This window comes from Opisthocomus hoazin, unplaced genomic scaffold, assembly GCF_030867145.1.
Source record: "Opisthocomus hoazin isolate bOpiHoa1 unplaced genomic scaffold, bOpiHoa1.hap1 HAP1_SCAFFOLD_132, whole genome shotgun sequence".
In the NCBI taxonomy this organism is placed as follows: Eukaryota; Metazoa; Chordata; class Aves; order Opisthocomiformes; family Opisthocomidae; genus Opisthocomus; species Opisthocomus hoazin.
The window spans coordinates 178,995-196,018 of NW_027448874.1; the positions used below are offsets into that span (position 1 = coordinate 178,995).

A 17,024-nucleotide genomic window follows, 5' to 3' on the forward strand; every position below is an offset into this window, starting at 1 on the left:
TTTAATACTAGAAAGTATCACAGATTTTAAGGTGAAGATACGACGACAATGCTTCCTCCCTCGTAATCACAGATGCCGGCCAACATGGTTGCATTACCACTCAGACATTTACGCGTGGTTTTTCTCCTTTTGGTCAGTCCACTTAAGGCCATACGTACGCATTAATAATTGGTATTGCGTATTTTCCCGTCTTTGTCAGCATCGCGCCCTTTGTGTTGGGATCTTTCAGCTCAATCAGGAAACTCCTCGGAATTCCTGTGCTCCTTCTCATTCTGGGAGCAGGCACAAAATTTTTGTCCTGTTCAGAAAAGAAATGCAGACATATCTCATCTTAAGGCCCACACTTCAAATGACCTTTCAATGTTGATTTGAAGCAGCAAAAGCCTGTAATCCTCTCCTTTCACCTAGCGTAGGGGTTGCTCAGCTAAAATACTTCTTTTCCTAAATGAATATAGCCAGGATGTTCCGAAGGCTTGAGCAGTGGTTTGCACTCAGTCAACATTCTTTGGCTTAACTTCAGGTTCCTTAAGCGTGAAATATCTCTGAGCTCACCATCCACGCAGGGGAGAGACACAAACCCGCTCCTCCTCCAAAGCGCAGCTCAGAGCCAGAGCTCAATTCCGTGCCCTGAATCAGTCACCGGAGAAACTTCTGTTCTCCGTCCCTATACGAGGGCTGGATTCACACCTCACGCGTGTACAGTCAGTGACTAACGTTCAGTGGCATGAAAACTCAAGCAGAGACTTGTGTAATTAAAACACGCAAATATTCAGTGGATGGGGTCAACAGAATCATCTTGGTTTTATACGGAACACTGGAAACCATGAACTGTCATTAAAAAGAGCTCAAACCAGAAAAATTTACAGTAATAGTGAAATAGATAAAAATAGGCATGAAAATTAACCAAGAAAGATCTGTGCTCATCTTTAATGTCTATGATCCAGAAGAAAGAAAATTTTGCTTTTATCATTCCAGGTTTCCCTTGAATTTTGAGGAGCTTTGCAACACTGCCCTAGAACCTCTGTACTTCACCCCAAGAGAAACAATTCTTAACAGGAGTCTTCGTGCATTTGCCCTGTGACTGCCAAGGTGAAAATATGAAAACCCGAGCAACACCAGAAGTCCCCTGTGGGATTTCTGGAAGAACAGGGACATATTGTGAGCAGCCCAGACACTCTGAATATGGACTTGATCGCTCTGCAGCAGCACAGGCCTCAAGGCCATCGAGAGGCCGGCTGTGGATAAACAGATGCCCCAAGGCTGGCTGCAGGTAAACAGACGTTCTATGAATAGTAACCAATCATAGTCAAGTTCTGCCTATATAATCCGGGTGTTCTATTAATAGACGCTCTATGAATAGTGACCAGTCATAACTGAGTGCTGTACCGAGTGCTGTCCATATAATAAAGATTCTCTGCTAATAAAGGTGACTGTTATGGATCATATTGATCGAGTCCTCGTTCCCACCGCAACAGTCCCCCACCACCTTACCCCACTTGTCGGGCAGTTCCTTCTATAGTGGCCTGGTTTTCCATAGTAACGGCAAGGGAATGATGATGGAGGTGGACCCACGGGTCTTTTCATGTAACTGGAGATTTTTGGGGAAAAAAAGAAAAAGGTATGCTTTGTCTCTCTTGCTAAAACAAACATCTCTACAACCTTTCCATAATCTCCAAAGAAAAGATTTGGCATTCTCTTACTTGATGGGATCGTACTCCTGGCAAGACTGCACCATCATGGCCTTTATTTTATCCTCTTCAGAAGCATTGGCCGCAGCCAGGTTGGCAGTCTGTTGAGCAGACAGTTATTGGCACACACACTGGAAACACATTTCAGCCCACACAGCAAAGACAACATCACTCATCCCATCCTGCAAAGAACAGCACAGCGCTAGGTGGGGGGCATGAAGACAGCTGCTTCTACAAAAGAGAGTTGTCCTGGAGATGTTCTGGGGAGTCCTCACGCCACAGCATGGTCTTTGTGTACCTGTCAATCTACTTGACAGGAGCATTCTTGGGCACTCCAGTCCTTAGGCTCTGTTCGGGCCTTACAGAAGGACTTGTGTAACCAATCCAATTCTATTCCGAGTGGACTGAACCTGTGCGTAGAAAAACCTGTAGTATTCAGTGTTTTTAAACCGGTTTTTAAGCCCCAGACTATTTGAAGGAGAAGACATCCACTGCACATTTCACTGAGAAAGACGTATGCAAGTATCCTTATTTCCATTTTACGGCATTGAAAGGACACCCAGCTGAAGAGTCGGGGCAGTTGTTTCTGCTTGATGAAATTCAGCTTCAGACACGGAAGCATTAAAAACAATCAAGTTTTTTAAAGTCACTCAGCAAGACAAAAGATTCTTTTCAGTAGAAATTTGACCAAGCTCCCCCCCTGCTAACTTCTTGAACTACTGTAAGAAAAACCTGCACTTTCTTCCAGTTGATTGTGCCCTTTTAATAGACAAATTGTAATAGAGCCTTATGCAGAACTAGATCTTCAAATCAGTGAAGCCAGCTGATTTGTTTTAAAGTCCTCTTTGTTCAAATATCTGAAGGGTGGGTGTCAGGAGGATGGGGCCAAGCTCTTTTCAGTGGTGCCCAGTGACAGGACAAGGGGCAATGGGCACAAACTGAGGCACAGGAAGTTCCGTCTGAACACGAGGAAGAACTTCTTCCCTCTGAGGGTGACGGAGCCCTGGAACAGGCTGCCCAGGGAGGTTGTGGAGTCTCCTTCTCTGGAGATATTCCAGCCCCGCCTGGACAAGGTCCTGTGCAGCCTTCTCTGGGTGACCCTGCTTCGGCAGGAGGGTTGGACGAGATGACCCACAGAGGTCCCTTCCAACCCCTACTATTCTGTGATTCTGTGATTCCAGATACAAGCAGGCTCTAAGGGAGCGACTGTAAATGGTCTGGACCTTCAAGCACCTATCACTGAGATCAGTCACTCGTGGGTTTGGTTTTATACACGTTCATTCAGAAAAGTGCCCACTCGTTTCAGCGTTGTATTAAATGGTTGTTTCATACACACAATTTTTTCTGAACAGTAACATAATCCAGACCAACATCTTTGAAATCATTTCCATGAACTCTTACAGAAAACTTTATGGATACCTGACTAATTTGTTGGAACCCAAAGAGTTTCCAGAAGACATCCAAAACCCACAAAATATTTCTAGGAATAGACCACAATTCAAGTATGCCCTTTAATACACAGTAATAATAAACCAGAAAACTTTTGACTGTAACACACTGCCTCCATGCTAAGCCGGTCTGCACTGAAGAGGTCAAGTACGTAACAGTTTTGAGCTGCTTTATCTTATGTTCCTGCACTTTTTGGAAATATTTGCGTTTTCCAGAAAGCTGAAATGTGTACACCACTTGGGCAGTGTTTCACATTTTAGAGCCAAACTTCACAGGAGTTTACAGAACCACAGACAGGTTTCGCGACAGCGCTGTTGTCTGTGTTACAGAAACGCCTCTGTTTTGGTTCTTGCAAACCCCACTGAAATGTCCACAACTTACAGGAATTGAATTCTTCGCTGAGAATTGTGGTAGTTTCCAATGCAAAATTAATGAAAAGTGTTAGAAACGGTAAACGGCATCTGAGGTTCTTCTTCTTTGTGTCTTGAAGATGAGTAATAGTGCCACATCACGTTGAGTCTGACAAGGTGCTCACCTTCTACCTTCCCAAAGTGGGAGCTTCTCTTTAAAGGACAGTGTCAAAAGATACTCATATTTTAAGATTCAAATAAATATTTTAAACTATTATAAATGAAAGTAATGTTGTGTTCAGATTGAAACAGTGATCCAGCTATAGATCACAGTATAAGATTTAAAAATATGAAGGAAACTCTTTTGATTTTTAAGGATTTGACAAGAATATATATGTACCTTAATAAGCTGGGCCAGAGGAAGAGATGCAGAAGAGTCATCAACCTGTTCACAAAAAATGAAACACATTTTGAAGTTCTACAACCAAAACACAACAATAGTTAACCTCTGCTGTAGTCTGAAAGTCTGCACTATATCCTCTGAGCGTCACTGAAAGAGGCATTTCCAACTTGGTGTGATTTGTACTTGTTCCAAACAAAGTCCAAACCTTTGACAGCCTGAGAGTGCCGATGTGATGAAGGAGAAGAAACTAAAACAACCAAAGCCACTTGAGATCTACTCATTCCTCCAGAATATCTCGGAGAGAGACCCTTGCCAAATGCTCAACACTGCTTAAAAGTCAAAGGAGTAAGGCAGCTGTCAATATTCAGCTAAAAGGGATTTTAAAAAAATTAAGTTTATTTGAGAAGGAAGCGTCACTTCAGGAAACTTTTTTTCAGTGTAGTTTTTAAATGAATCGGTTAATGTCTCATCATTCATAAATGCACAAGGTTAGGCTTCTAAGCACACAGTAGCTGCCTGTCAAAACAAAGTCCAGGCATATCAGCCCTGAGACATGAACGCTGCCCCTCCTGCCAGTAAGTGTAAAAATGCCAAACTCACCGTACCCCACAAAACCCCAATAAAAGCACCAATCCGAAACATTAGCCATAAAAGTAACCCACCACTTTGTCTAGAAAAAACCAAACTGCTCGAAGTGTTGAAATAAATGTGTTTCCCATGACAGAGTAGCCTATAAAAACTGAGAAAACTGATTTCCTGTATTTTATTAGACCACGGGCCATACTGCCCAAATTGGTTTGGAAAGTGTGAGAATTTAATCTTATTCTCCTTGCTGTCAGACCAAAACCAGTTTTTAATGATGATGAAAGCATGGATTCAGAGCACAATCCTGGAATTTTTCTCTCCATTGCAACCACACTCCTCTCTCCCAGATACCTACTGGAGCAGCTGCAGGAATGAAGTCCTCAGGCCGCTTGAGGGCTGCGGTGTTTATTGAGAACTAACATCAAAGTGCAGTTTTTCCAAGGGTAACACTTATCTGGTTGTTTTTCCAGGATATTGAATTCCATTATGCCACCAGCAGCAGTACAGCTTACACTGGTAAAATGATGCCAGAAAGACACTCAAATCACATGCAGAACGGCAAAAAGAGACCGTCTTTCCATCTCAAGTCTGACCAGAGGATTCGACTTCCCTTCTCTTCAGAACATTTCGTACCTAGTTCTGTTAAAAAGGAAGCCTGATCGTGTATTTTGAAGCTTCACGCTCCACATGACACTGCTTTTTACATGTGGAAAGACAGGCCTATGTTCTCTCACAGAAGCACAACCATTATAATTCTGTGGTTTTTCAGAAGCAAACAAGAAATTAGGAAAGCTCTCTGTTGGAGTCTAGCATTGAACAGTCTCCTCTTGACCAGTAATTGAAACACAGCTGTTCATAAACTATTACCTAGTTTGCGTTTTTTGCCAGGAAGCAGTTGTTATGTGGCCTGCAGGATATGGTCTAATTTCTTAAAGGAGGTAATAGCACTCCTTTCTACTAAACAGTTCTCAAAATCAGAAAATAGGTAACTTGGGTACTATTTACTATGTTTGTCCAACAGCCATCTTCCAATGATCCCACAATCTTGTGCCTTTTTTCCCTTGAAATTTCTACTATAGTATTTCCTGCCAGTTCCTCCAATCAGTCAAGTAGAAAAAACATCTCTGCGAAAGCTGTATACAACCTTAAGAAAATACTGCAGAAGAATTTGAAAAAAACCCCAAACACCCAAAATCAACAGTCAATATATTAACTCCCATTTCCAACAGAAGGCTAAAAAGGAACTGACATAAAGCGAGTGGGAAGGGGCACAGAAAATAGGAGGAAAAGGCTAACCTCACTGCTGGAGGGCTACATTTAGATTACAGTGCTTTCCTAAAACCTGATAGCCTGACTGCACTCAAACTTCAGCCAGGAAGGATCACCGTTGTGCTTGACAGTGCTCAGACAATGGCCAGGACTCTCTGCATTTCTGCAGCCTCTGAGGACAAATACCACCTCGAGATCCTCGCAGTCTGAAATAGGAACACTAAATCAAAAAGTATCCACTTCCTCGCTCTGGCTGTAGTAACAGTGGGACAGCAGCGCACATTTGGAAGTGTAGAATGATAGCTAACAGAAGAGCAAGACAAGGAAGAAATGTTCAAAGTATAAGTTCTTGTGCATGCTCTTCTAAAAAACATCGTAACTCCTTTTAATTTTGCTGCTTTACTGTTCTACAGTAATTGACAAGCTGTCCAGTGACTTCTTCCTACCACACTAAGATGCAGGTTCTCCTTGGAAATGTGTACAGAAATATGTGTATTAAAAACAAACAAACAAACAAAAACCCCAAACCCCACACTTTAGACTAAGACCTGAGCTAACTTTAAGAATAAAGCTAGTTGTGTCTCCAGCACTAGCAGCACCTGAGGCTGCAGCGCTTTTACAGTGCAAGAGGGAGAGGGGACTTGTAAAGAGAGACGCACGGCTTGCACCTTGGCTTGACAACCCAAATCAGGGACAGTCAGAGCGAACAAGAAGGGCATGGTTTTGCTTTGTCCTTCACTACCTTTCATTAGTTCTATCTCACACTAAGTCTTCTCTCCCGCTCCAGGACTGTTTGGTTGTTTTTTTGTTGTTTTTTTCTGAGACGTCTCTGTTAGTTTATGGGAAAATGCTCCTTGGAAAGGTAATACGGACATGCCAGGGAACACGCGAGGCTAAAAGAATGTGAACTTTATTTATGAGCTTGGGACTTGTCTTTATAGGCATGGCAGTAAACAAAGAGAAAAATACTGTTTTCAAGAAATAAAACCCCATCTGAATTATATCAAATACCATAAACGTGGTTTATGTAAATGCATGAAATTTACTACGAGGGCCAGTTCAACTTACTCAAAGTCACAATAGAGAGGCACTGATGTCCAAAAAGGAATTTGAACCCACCAGTGGTAGAATTGCAGAAGTCAGGTTTAGACTTGGTGTTTTCAGACCTACATACAAAAAGTTTTCCATATGAAGTTAATTGCATACCATTGCAAGGAAATCAGAGGCTGTATGCTTCAGAAAACATAGACCCAGAGTTCATGAGTTTCTGATTTAAATTATCCTAACAGCTAATCAAGTGATCAGATCCAGTGATCCAGGGTTAGTGTAATGCCTCACATGATTCTAGTGAAGAAAAAGCAGTCATACTTCAAATAAAGATGAAAAATACAAATCACCACATAGTAAGTTTTTTACCATAAGGGCTATTTTGACATGCATAGTTACACATAGTCGTCGAGCCAAATGGCAAATCAAGGTCTAGACCATTACCAGTTCGATATTTCCTTGTGTTACTTGTTTCTATTTCAGCAGCAGAATGACAGTGCTTTGAAACCTGAAGAGCAATGCTGCCCCTTTTCCAAATATATCTTCAAAGCGGTGGCATACTAAAGAAAGGCTGAACCTTTGGGAAATTAAAGCAGCGTCCAACCCTGAAGTCACCCACACCCAAAAACGGACAGCAGGCAGAAGTTAGGAAAAAGGACAGGGCTCTTACCCACAAAAGCACCAGGCTCTAACCTGCTGCCAGAATTTGTACATTCTGCTTTATATGCTTTCATTTGCAGGCAAACTGTGAAACTAAACTGCTTCATCAGATAAAGTGGAAAGATTAGATGCAGAACGTGATAATCCCATTTACATTCACGCCAATCTATGAAAGACATTGATGTACTCAGCGGGGCCCAAACAATATCATTTCAATTACACAGGCTTAAGAACAAATACCCACTTTTTAAGGACGTGAAAAGAAATCATTTAGCTGCAAGAACTGGCCTCAAAACATATCAGGTAAGTTGGGGTTTGTATTTGTTTGAACCCCCAAGGTAGAAGTAAGAAACAGGACACCAGGTTTAACAATAATAGGTTCTCCATGGTTTTTGATAACATTGTCAAAAAACATTAGGCAAAAAAAAGGTATTTAAAAACAAAAGCTAAGTGATACAACGTGAAAATGGAAAAAAATACACTCCAAACAATTCTTCTTGCAAGAAACAAAAAGCACACAACAAGCTATGCAAGCGTTCATTTAACCAGCTACAGACAGACAGGTGTAGAACATGGCACCACGCTCAGCTGTGCAAACCTCGAACCTATGTGATCTAAAAACGATCCTGCATTATCTGTGCAACACAAAATCATACAGGAAGTATTCCAGCATATTCAATATGAAATACAATGCATCAGTAGGCACAAATACCAATATTCACATTAGAACTGTGCCAGTGATGGCATTCCTCAGCTTTTACTATGCTGAATCGAATACAGTGCATTTACAGCATATACCATGTTTTAAGGCAATGTGTGGAAAATTAGCACAAGGCTACACCGTTTAGAATTAAATGCAGTTTTACAGAAAAAAAGTGTGAGATTGGTTTTTTACGTACTGCTTTTGATGTTCCACTCCCTGGCTCAGTTTGACTTCTGGAAGAAGAAATAAAGGTGATCAGAAGTTAAAATAAAGCACTTGTACCCAGCTTAAAGCAGTGAAAGCAGATTACAGAACCTGAAAACCAAAACAATGTGTTCTGATAGTCTAGTGAATGTCGAAATGTATTTGTATCCAGAAACTGGTCTCTCTTGGGACATGCAGCGCAACTAAAACAAAACCCCTAAGTCACATGTCTACTTCATCACAAATTACTCTAAGAGTTCTAAACTTCTTGTTTGCACGGGTCACCAGCTGGCAAGCCTTGGTCTTTCCTCTATAGGCTCGTGTGCAAAAATACCCAGATTTGGGGCGTAAGAACACTTGCCATATCCCACCCCCCTCCCCCAAATGCAAGAACTAGTCAAACACTGAGAATCAGACTCTTTGGAGGATGGAGCAGATGGTAAGTTTACACTACAATGCAAATGCCTCTCTCTCTCTACTACAAAAGCAGTAAAAGCAAACACAGAGAATAAGGAATCTCTCCACACAGAGGAAACGGGATCTACAGCTTGGGTCTCAGAACAATCAAGCCCAAGAACAAACCCAACAGCATCATCTTAAAAGTTACCATTGTTGGAGTTTGAACCCCATGTCCCAGCAGGCCTAAAAATGTCTGTCTGCTTTGGTGGACACAGGTTAAAATCCACCTCATTCCACCAAAACCTAACAGCAGCTTTAGCAGGAGAGGTACAACCTGAACGCCTCTGTGAACTGACGTCCATAAACCAAGTTAACACCCTGAAACCCCTAACCGAGCAGGCAATGCTTTACAGATACCTACGCAGCATGTGTTTTGCTGGTAGCTCTGAGTCCTCTGGCAGGGATTCTTCTGACAATAACTGATGAGTTCTTCGGAATCAGGGCATTATCGTCAGTGTATTCTGAAAAAAACATGAATTCAGAAAAAAAACCTTTGTGAATTCATAGGAATGTATATTCGTATGTAATTACATAGCACTTCAGAGAATACCTTTACAGCTATGAAAGCAACATTTTATATGTAACATCACGCTTTTGTTGTCTCAAACACACTAACAGTACATTTCAAGTAATCTTTGGGTTTGATCATCAAACACAAGCAGCAAAATCTTTTTCTTTTTTTTAAAAGTAGTTTCAATGCCAACAACAAAAGGGTCTCAGAGGTCACAAAAAGAGAGTCTGCTAATGCATGAAGTTCTTTCCTGATGGAGATTCAGTTGCTTTTGCTTCTGGTAGGCTACAAAACCAGTAGATCTTTGGAGAAAAACAAGGTCTCCCCTGCAGAAACCAGATTGTAACATCTGACTGGCTTGCCCTGCAACAAAACAGGCGCTTGGCTAAAGCATGAAGCTCTGTGCCATTGCCTTCCAAGGTGTTCACTAAAAGTGATTTCCTTCTGCTGCCAGTGCTCAGGACTGACAGAACAGAGAGGAGAGCCTGCCAACTCTGCTTCTGCGAGCTTAATCCGTCAACAGCCACACTTATCAGCTGGGCAGTGCTTCACATTTCAACGGAAACTGTTGGGGTTTAACGCAGCAGCCGGCAACGAGGTCCCGACAGCCGCTCGCTCACTCCTCCCCTTCCCCCCCAGTGTGATGGGGAGCAGAAATGGACAGAAGGGGAAACTCAGGGGCTGAGATAAAGACAGTTTAATAAGACAACAAAGGAAATACTACAGCTACTACTGCTACTGAATATGCAAAACAAACTCTATACAATACAATGTTCCCACCACCTAATGACCGATTCCCAGCCAGTTCCCCAGCAGCGATCACAGAACCTGGAACTTGCAGATTTCATGAATTTTGCAAAATTCCCGCTGAAGACCAAACTCCTGCAAAAGTTCGAACTCCCAGACAGGAGAGGATGCCAACTCATAGAAAAGCGAATTAAAGAAAAAGGATGCCTACCCCCCTGCTAGCCACCCTTACAAATTGAGCGTGCCATCCCTGGCATGGAATATTTCCGCTGCCCAGCTTGGGCTGGCTGTGCTCCCTCCCAGCTCCTGCGCACCTGCTCGTCAGCTGAGCATGGGAGACTGGAAAAGTCCCTGACTTCATAGCAATGACTGAAAACATCCGCATTGTCAGCACTGTTCTCCTACTAAATCCAAAGCACAGCAGCTACTGGGAGGAAGATTAACTCTATCCAAGCTAAAACCAGGACAGTAATGAAACTGCAGTGCTAGGATTTGAATCACAGAAATGTTGGGGCTTTTTTCAGCTTGCTTTCACAAGGAAGGCAGAATTGGCTCAAAGTAAAGCTGTCTCTCCCCTCTTAAGCTAATCGTCTAGTTTGAATTAACCAAAGGGATGTGAATTCTTTCGATTCACTTTTCGCAGAGCAGAGACACTCAAACTAAATCACTTGCAAAGACAGGCTTTAACAGCCTTTCGAAAACAGAGTGTGCCTGAAGCTCTCCATGCTTTGCCTTGGCTTTCACCACGCTAGTCTTCTGCAGAGGAGGGAAGCCTTGTGACCTTTTATATAAAGCCCAAACAAAAAAAAACACTACCTGTGACACTTCGACTGAATAAGCTTAAAATGCAAAGGCCTCTCCACGAGAACAGTGTTTATCTTGTTCTTACACAAGCTGGATAAGATTAAATCTTTTAAAGCACTGTCAGCAGCCATTCCCTGTAATCTGCCGACGGTCTTCAATATCAAAAGCCCTTACCCTGACAGACGAATCGGAACGATACTCTGAAAACCAAAGATGATGTATGTCTAGTCAAGCTCCGTCAGGGTGGTTTTACTCAGTGATCACACACAGAACAGGAATATTTCACAATTTACACTCCATTTTTCAGCATATTATTCCTACAGGCAGGAACCTCTCTCAGACCAAAACATACCTATCAGAAGACAGTATTTCAACAACGAAATGAAAATTTTACTTCTATTTCCAAATGATGGAATCCTTCTTCAGAAAACTGGGAAATCTTTGAGACAAAACTAATTTCCGATCTTAACCCCTACGGAGCTGAACAGCAAGCTTCCTCGGGACTTTGGAGCAGTTTCAAATCATAGGAGAAAGGACTACTAATGACAAAAACAGAAGCTTTTACAGAAGTGCTAGCCTGAAGCCAACAGCTGGAGCTCTTCTCAAAAGGAAAATCTCACCACCACACAGCCACTGTCAAGAAAGGCCTGCCCTGGGGCTGTGTGATGGAGCAGGAGCTCAAACAGCTGTCGGGCCCAGACAAACCACTGCCAGGAGATAGTGCCAGCTGCAGTTCTCAAAGCCCAAAGCAGCTGCTTCTACCTGCTGAACGGAGTCACACAGAGCACTCCTTTTGGTCCACACCACAAACCACTGGACTGAGATTCCAGAGACGGAGGATAAGCAACAGCGGCTCCACAAAAAGACAGGAGTTTGCTGTGCCTGTGCCGGACTGAGGATGGTGGTTGTTCTGCGGATGACTACAAAGGGTAGCACCTCTCCGAGAAAGAGACTGAATATATGAGGATAGCTGGATATGACTAAATATTTTAAAGCACTGTCAGCAGCCATTCCTTGTAATCTGCCTACTGGCATCTCCCAGCAGGAACCTGTTCCCCGAGGGCAGCAGCATCCCCTGGCAGAGACTTGGCAACTCCCAGGACCTACAAAGTAGCGTCCCTCGGCCTCACCACACACCTCAACCTCTGCAAAGTGAGCAGTGACCTCCTGCGCAACAAGGCGACTTTTCACACGTGTCCAAGCAGAGCTCCAACAGAAATACTCAGCAAGCTGGAGGTAACAACATGGGTGATTCCTACTCCCTTTGAGCACAAAACTTGTTTTACTGCCAGTGACGGACAGTGAGTGGCTACTGGGCTTTTCTCAATCTGACCTGAGATTAAAACTAAGGATTCAATTCAGCAAGCTTGCAAAAGCAAAGGAAGATTTGGATGTTATAGTAAAGTCAGGAGCAGAAGAGACAGAACAGTCAGGAAAGAAGTATTTCAAGGAACGAGTGGAGGCAGGCAAGTTAACAGCTACTTTGACTGCTGCCTCATGATGACTTAGAAAGCTTAAATTAACAACTGCATTAGTATCCACAACCTTCTTCCTGCAAAAAAGTACAAACAACTCAAGCCACGCTCTGAAATTTATACTGCTTCACATTTAATGCACCACTTAAAAATTCCATTTTTCAATTCACCTATAATTCTAAAAATCTGCTAGTTTTAATAATTTGGGTCATATATACGGTATAAACAGGTTACTGAAAAAAGTTCCTACTTTCTTTTATGGCCTGCTTTAATCCACCATTTTGATGCTGACAGCATTGCAAAGGCATCTCTCTGAGCACTGTCTAGAGAAGTATTTTCACTCCGATAAAGGACAGAAGCTCAGCAGAAGTCATCAGAAGGCAAGCCTACATGCGAAACGACAAAGAAAAGCCTTTATTAGGCTTGGATGTCTTGCTCACCAGCTGTTACGTGACTGGGGAAGCGATCTGCAGAGTAAGAGATCAAAATGACTGCTGACATGCCAGACTGCCTCGACCAGAAAACAGGGTACTTCCCAAGAACACATTTTCTCCCTGCTGCTTAAAAATATGCTTTCTCCTCATCTCATTTTTCAACTCTGTTCTAATCAGCACCACTTGCACACTTTGTGACAAACCAGTCCTCTGTGTCGCTGGCACTGCCTCGAAACATCCTGATTAATAGACTGGACTGCTATTTCTGCATTTTCAGCTTCCACCAAAAGAGGATCCCAACCACAGTTGGTATCTCATCCTTGCTTGAATTAGCTAGTGCAGTAGGCCAGATGCTTCATGGAACTTTGATTTGCATTATGATTATACAGTACTGTGCTCCAAAAGAGCACCTGCATTGCTTTGAAAGGATGAGTCAATAAAATCTAACATACTTTCAGTCATTAATCTGATTACACAGACTGCCTGATGCCTTAATGCCTTATTGGCATGGCTTGCCACTTCAGCGTGTGACTGGGAAAGCGAAAGCCGAGCTGGACACCCCGTGGTAATGAACTAAAAGACACCTGCCCTAAGCCCCTGGCCAAGGGACACTGACCTCGCTGACCGCACAGCCCCGAGAGGTCCCAGCCCTGCTGGGGACAGAGCCCGAGCAGCTCCTTCCCAGACAGACCTTGCATGGGCTCCACTGAAACATCATGGTTTTGGAATGGGCACACGGCTTACCCTCAGTTCACCCAGGGAAACGGGGAACTCCAAACCCTTTAGGAAGGCTCCACACAGCAATGCTGCCTGGCAGCCCAGGAATTAATTGCACGCTGAGGCGTAACCAAAGAAATCCCCCACACTAGCACATCAACAAAACGGCACGGGGAAGGGCAAGCCTTAAAAGCTGCTGAAGTGTCTGCTCTGAAATGCTCAGTTTGCGCAGTCTTGAAGACAGCAGCTGTGAGGCCAAATGGTTTCACTCAGAGTTAGCACGAGGTTTTCTGAAGACATCACATCGTGGCACTACTACAGCTCTCAAGTGCGTGCTGCAACACTGAACTCCAGCAACGGCTGACTTCAAGAGACAGTCTGCCAAGAGCACTGTTCTTCCCTAAAACTATTCATCTAAGGCCAGTTCAGACGCCCATTTTGGTGTTACAGTTTGTTGATTTTGCCTGATAAGCAGAACAGCACATTCTCCAAGTGTTCTGAGTCAGAATGTTACAGAAACCTGAGTCACGGAGTTTGCAGTTCTTCCACAATAATGTGAAAACATCTGTTATAAAAGACAGGTCATGAAATTCACATCAAATTTAATAGAGGCAAGTTAAAATGCATCATTCCTGAGAACAGGCTTTTGGAAGGGAATTCTGCCTTTACAGAACACGCGTCTACAGGAAGCAGGGAAGAGGGCACGCCACCCCCCCACACCCCCACTTTTTAAAACAGGTCCTGATTATCCCCACAGATATCCTCCCAAACCTTTTTAGCATTTTACCTAGAAGAATTCCAGGACACCAAAGCTTCTGTGAGCGCTAAATGTCGCCCATCAACCACATATTCCTCCATGCCTAGCTCTGCTCTAAAGCACGGATCCAAAGGCCGTCGTCAGAACAGCAACCCCAAACAAACAGCTCTGTGAGGCCTCAACACAAGTCACAGCTACCGGTCGTGGCTGAATGGCATTACCGCTGCCCACCCCGCGTATCCCCGGTGCCGCTGGCCCTCCTGATCCCCCGCACGCTGGCGGGACGAGCCCCAGGCTGACTCACGCTACGCTGAGTTGAGCTGCAAAGAGCAGAGCGGGGCTCCCGCAGGCTGCAGCCCCATGCGGTGGTCTGCAACTCCACCAGCCGGGCGGTCCCCGAGGCCCCGTGCCCGCCGCCCCACTCACCTTCTTTGCTCTGGGCGTCGGTGATCTGCAGGTCGCAGTTGGATGCCTTCAGCTGCTCGCGGCCCATGATCTGGCGCTTGAGGTCATGCAGGGAGATGTGGAGGCCGTGGAAGCTGATGGTATCAAAGTCCAGTTTGGCAGAGAACTTGTAGTGCACGCCAGGCATGGCTGGGGCCAGGCGGTGCCTGCTCCGCGACGGCGTCTGCTGGTGGGCGGGAGGACGACGGGGAGAGGCCTCCACGGCCCCGGCTCAGCCTTGGCTCCCTCTCGTGCACCCAGCGCTGCCAGGCACGACCGCTGGCGACGGCACCAACAGAACCCCTGCCTCAGGGTTCCAGTGAGGGGTTTCCCGGCCGACAGCCGCAAGCACGTCACTGTGCACACAATGGCACACGGCAACCACCCCCCGCGCCTCATGTGACCCAGCACATTGTGACAAAAGGCCCCGTGACACGGGCGGGGAGTCCCGCCCTCTTCCTCCTAACACCTCTGAGAGCCATATTACCTAAATATAATAAAAAAGGCTTGTTGTAGTCTGGCAGGGCTAACGAGGGAGCTTCCACGACTGCTGGGTTTACATCTTTCAATGCCTTTTGGGCTGCCAGAGTCCGGAAACCCTCCGCATTTCCTCTTTAACCAAGGGATAGAGGTTTTTGCTCTTTGTGTCTGTTTGTTTCTCCTGTTAACGGGGATTTGGAAGCCTAGGTTTTCACATGGTAGCCTGGCTTATAAGCCTGTGGCGGAATACGGATTATACGTATTCATTCCAGAAGTCGGCCATAGCCACAGTCCAAACTCCAGCAGCAGAGGCAAACAAGCCTGGCTGTTGGATATGCACCAAAGCCCACCCTCTACCAGAAACCACCTCTCCTTGCTATCTGTCCCCTTAAAGTCTCAGTGGGACCAGGACAGGTACTGCATTATGAATCTTCACTGAAGAAAGCAAGCATACCGCCCTTATGCCAGGAGGGGTTTGTCTGTAGTCTGAAAGGAGACACCTGCATTTGCCTGGAGAGCCAACCTATGGACCAGCTTACCCGCTCTGCAGGGCTGCGAATTGCAAATGCCAACAGACCCTTAAAATTAATAGAATGGATGGAAAGGTACAGTTCTGGTCTTAGGAGCACACAGATGAAAAGGGGAATCTTATGCCTGGCATGTTCCACAGATCTGTTCCTACGCCTAACGGCAACGGGTACTCCTCCACAGATTTTTCCAAAACCTTGCTATGCCCCAGATCCACTGAACGTGGAAGGGAGATGCTCCAGAAGCCCTTACACAAAACCTATTGTGATAAGCCATCTCGCCGTCGATTTCTTCCTGGATGGAGTTTATCAGGCCCTGCCGACCCTGAGACAACGTGGTTATTCACAGACAGATTAACTTGGTACTCTGCAAGAGTCCATACCCAAACTCGAGACACCAAGGCCTTAGTCAGTGTGCAGGTACAGTACTAACCCAGACACGAACCCCAGCGTGTCACTTCATCCCAAGTGCCACATTCACCGCACCTTCTTCCATCGCCTCGCGCCGATGAATTGTTTTCCAGGCTCTTCCATCCCGTCGCAGCTCAGGTAGCTGCACTCTGGCTCAGGGCTGACTGGGGAACTTCTCAGTGCTTGAACTTTGCTTCGGACTTGGTACGAGCACGAGACTTCACCCCTTTGGCTTGGCCCCCAGCAGAAGGCAGGCAGGCTGCAGGTCTGCAAGAGGCTGGATAGAACTGAGCTTGTACACCTACCAGAGATTAAAAACCAACCAAAGGAAAAGCCCAGAGACACTGCGTTAGAGAGTGGCAGAAAGAAACATCGTGGCTGGTCACTGTTTACGACACAGGGTTTGGAAGTCAGGAGACTGGAGCTCCCAGCAGACTCCACTGTTTGAATGGAAACACCCCTGAGCTTTTGATCCGGACAGAAATATCACAGACTGCCCCCATCTCAACTTTGCAGTTGCCTGAAGCTTTTGGTTGTCTACGCCCAGTTCTCTTCCACGCTAACAGAGTATGTTTAACCTGCAAAACAGCACTACAAACGGGCAGCCAAACGCCTCTTCTCTCCAAGATGTGAAAAGTGCAGGTAAAGACAGCACAGGTACCATGACCAGTCTTCTGGTCTGAGTCAGGTTTTAAAAAGCAAAGTCTTCTGCACCTCTGTTTTCCAGCTGCTGCCAACAGCTGCAGAAAGGGTCTGGTGCTGATCAGCTGGAGGATCGATGCTCACTGCCAAACTCCAGAAGAGGACATTACACCTCAGGCTGCAGACTCTGAGCCCAGCCTGAAGGACTGAGTGACCTGTCTCTGGCCATCGGGCTGACTGCAGCATTGCACATGCCCT

At 45.0% G+C, this 17,024-nt stretch overlaps 1 protein-coding gene across 1 annotated transcript; it reads right to left on the reverse strand.

Moving 5' to 3' along the window:
* Positions 1-525: 525 nt before the first annotated feature.
* Positions 526-14,854, reverse strand: LOC142359606 (E3 ubiquitin-protein ligase RBBP6-like). Its single transcript, XM_075412096.1, has 7 exons — positions 14,689-14,854; positions 9,179-9,278; positions 8,351-8,387; positions 3,819-3,932; positions 1,701-1,789; positions 1,492-1,588; positions 526-627 (listed from the first exon to the last, which is right to left on the reverse strand). Exons 1-7 carry the CDS (start codon positions 14,852-14,854, stop codon positions 526-528), a joined length of 705 nt encoding a protein of 234 aa, XP_075268211.1.
* Positions 14,855-17,024: the final 2,170 nt, after the last annotated feature.

What these genes read in the sequence shown, in the direction of transcription:
- LOC142359606 (XM_075412096.1), bottom strand. Translation starts at nt 14,854, where the DNA reads ATGCCTGGCGTGCACTACAAGTTCTCTGCCAAACTGGACTTTGATACC. An exon ending in GGAGTGGAACATCAAAAGCA is followed by an intron (nt 3,933 to 8,350) that starts GTACGTAAAAAA and finishes TTTTGTGAACAG; the next exon opens with GTTGATGACTCTTCTGCATC. An exon ending in ATATTTTTAAATCTTATACT is followed by an intron (nt 1,790 to 3,818) that starts GTGATCTATAGC and finishes TCTGCTCAACAG; the next exon opens with ACTGCCAACCTGGCTGCGGC.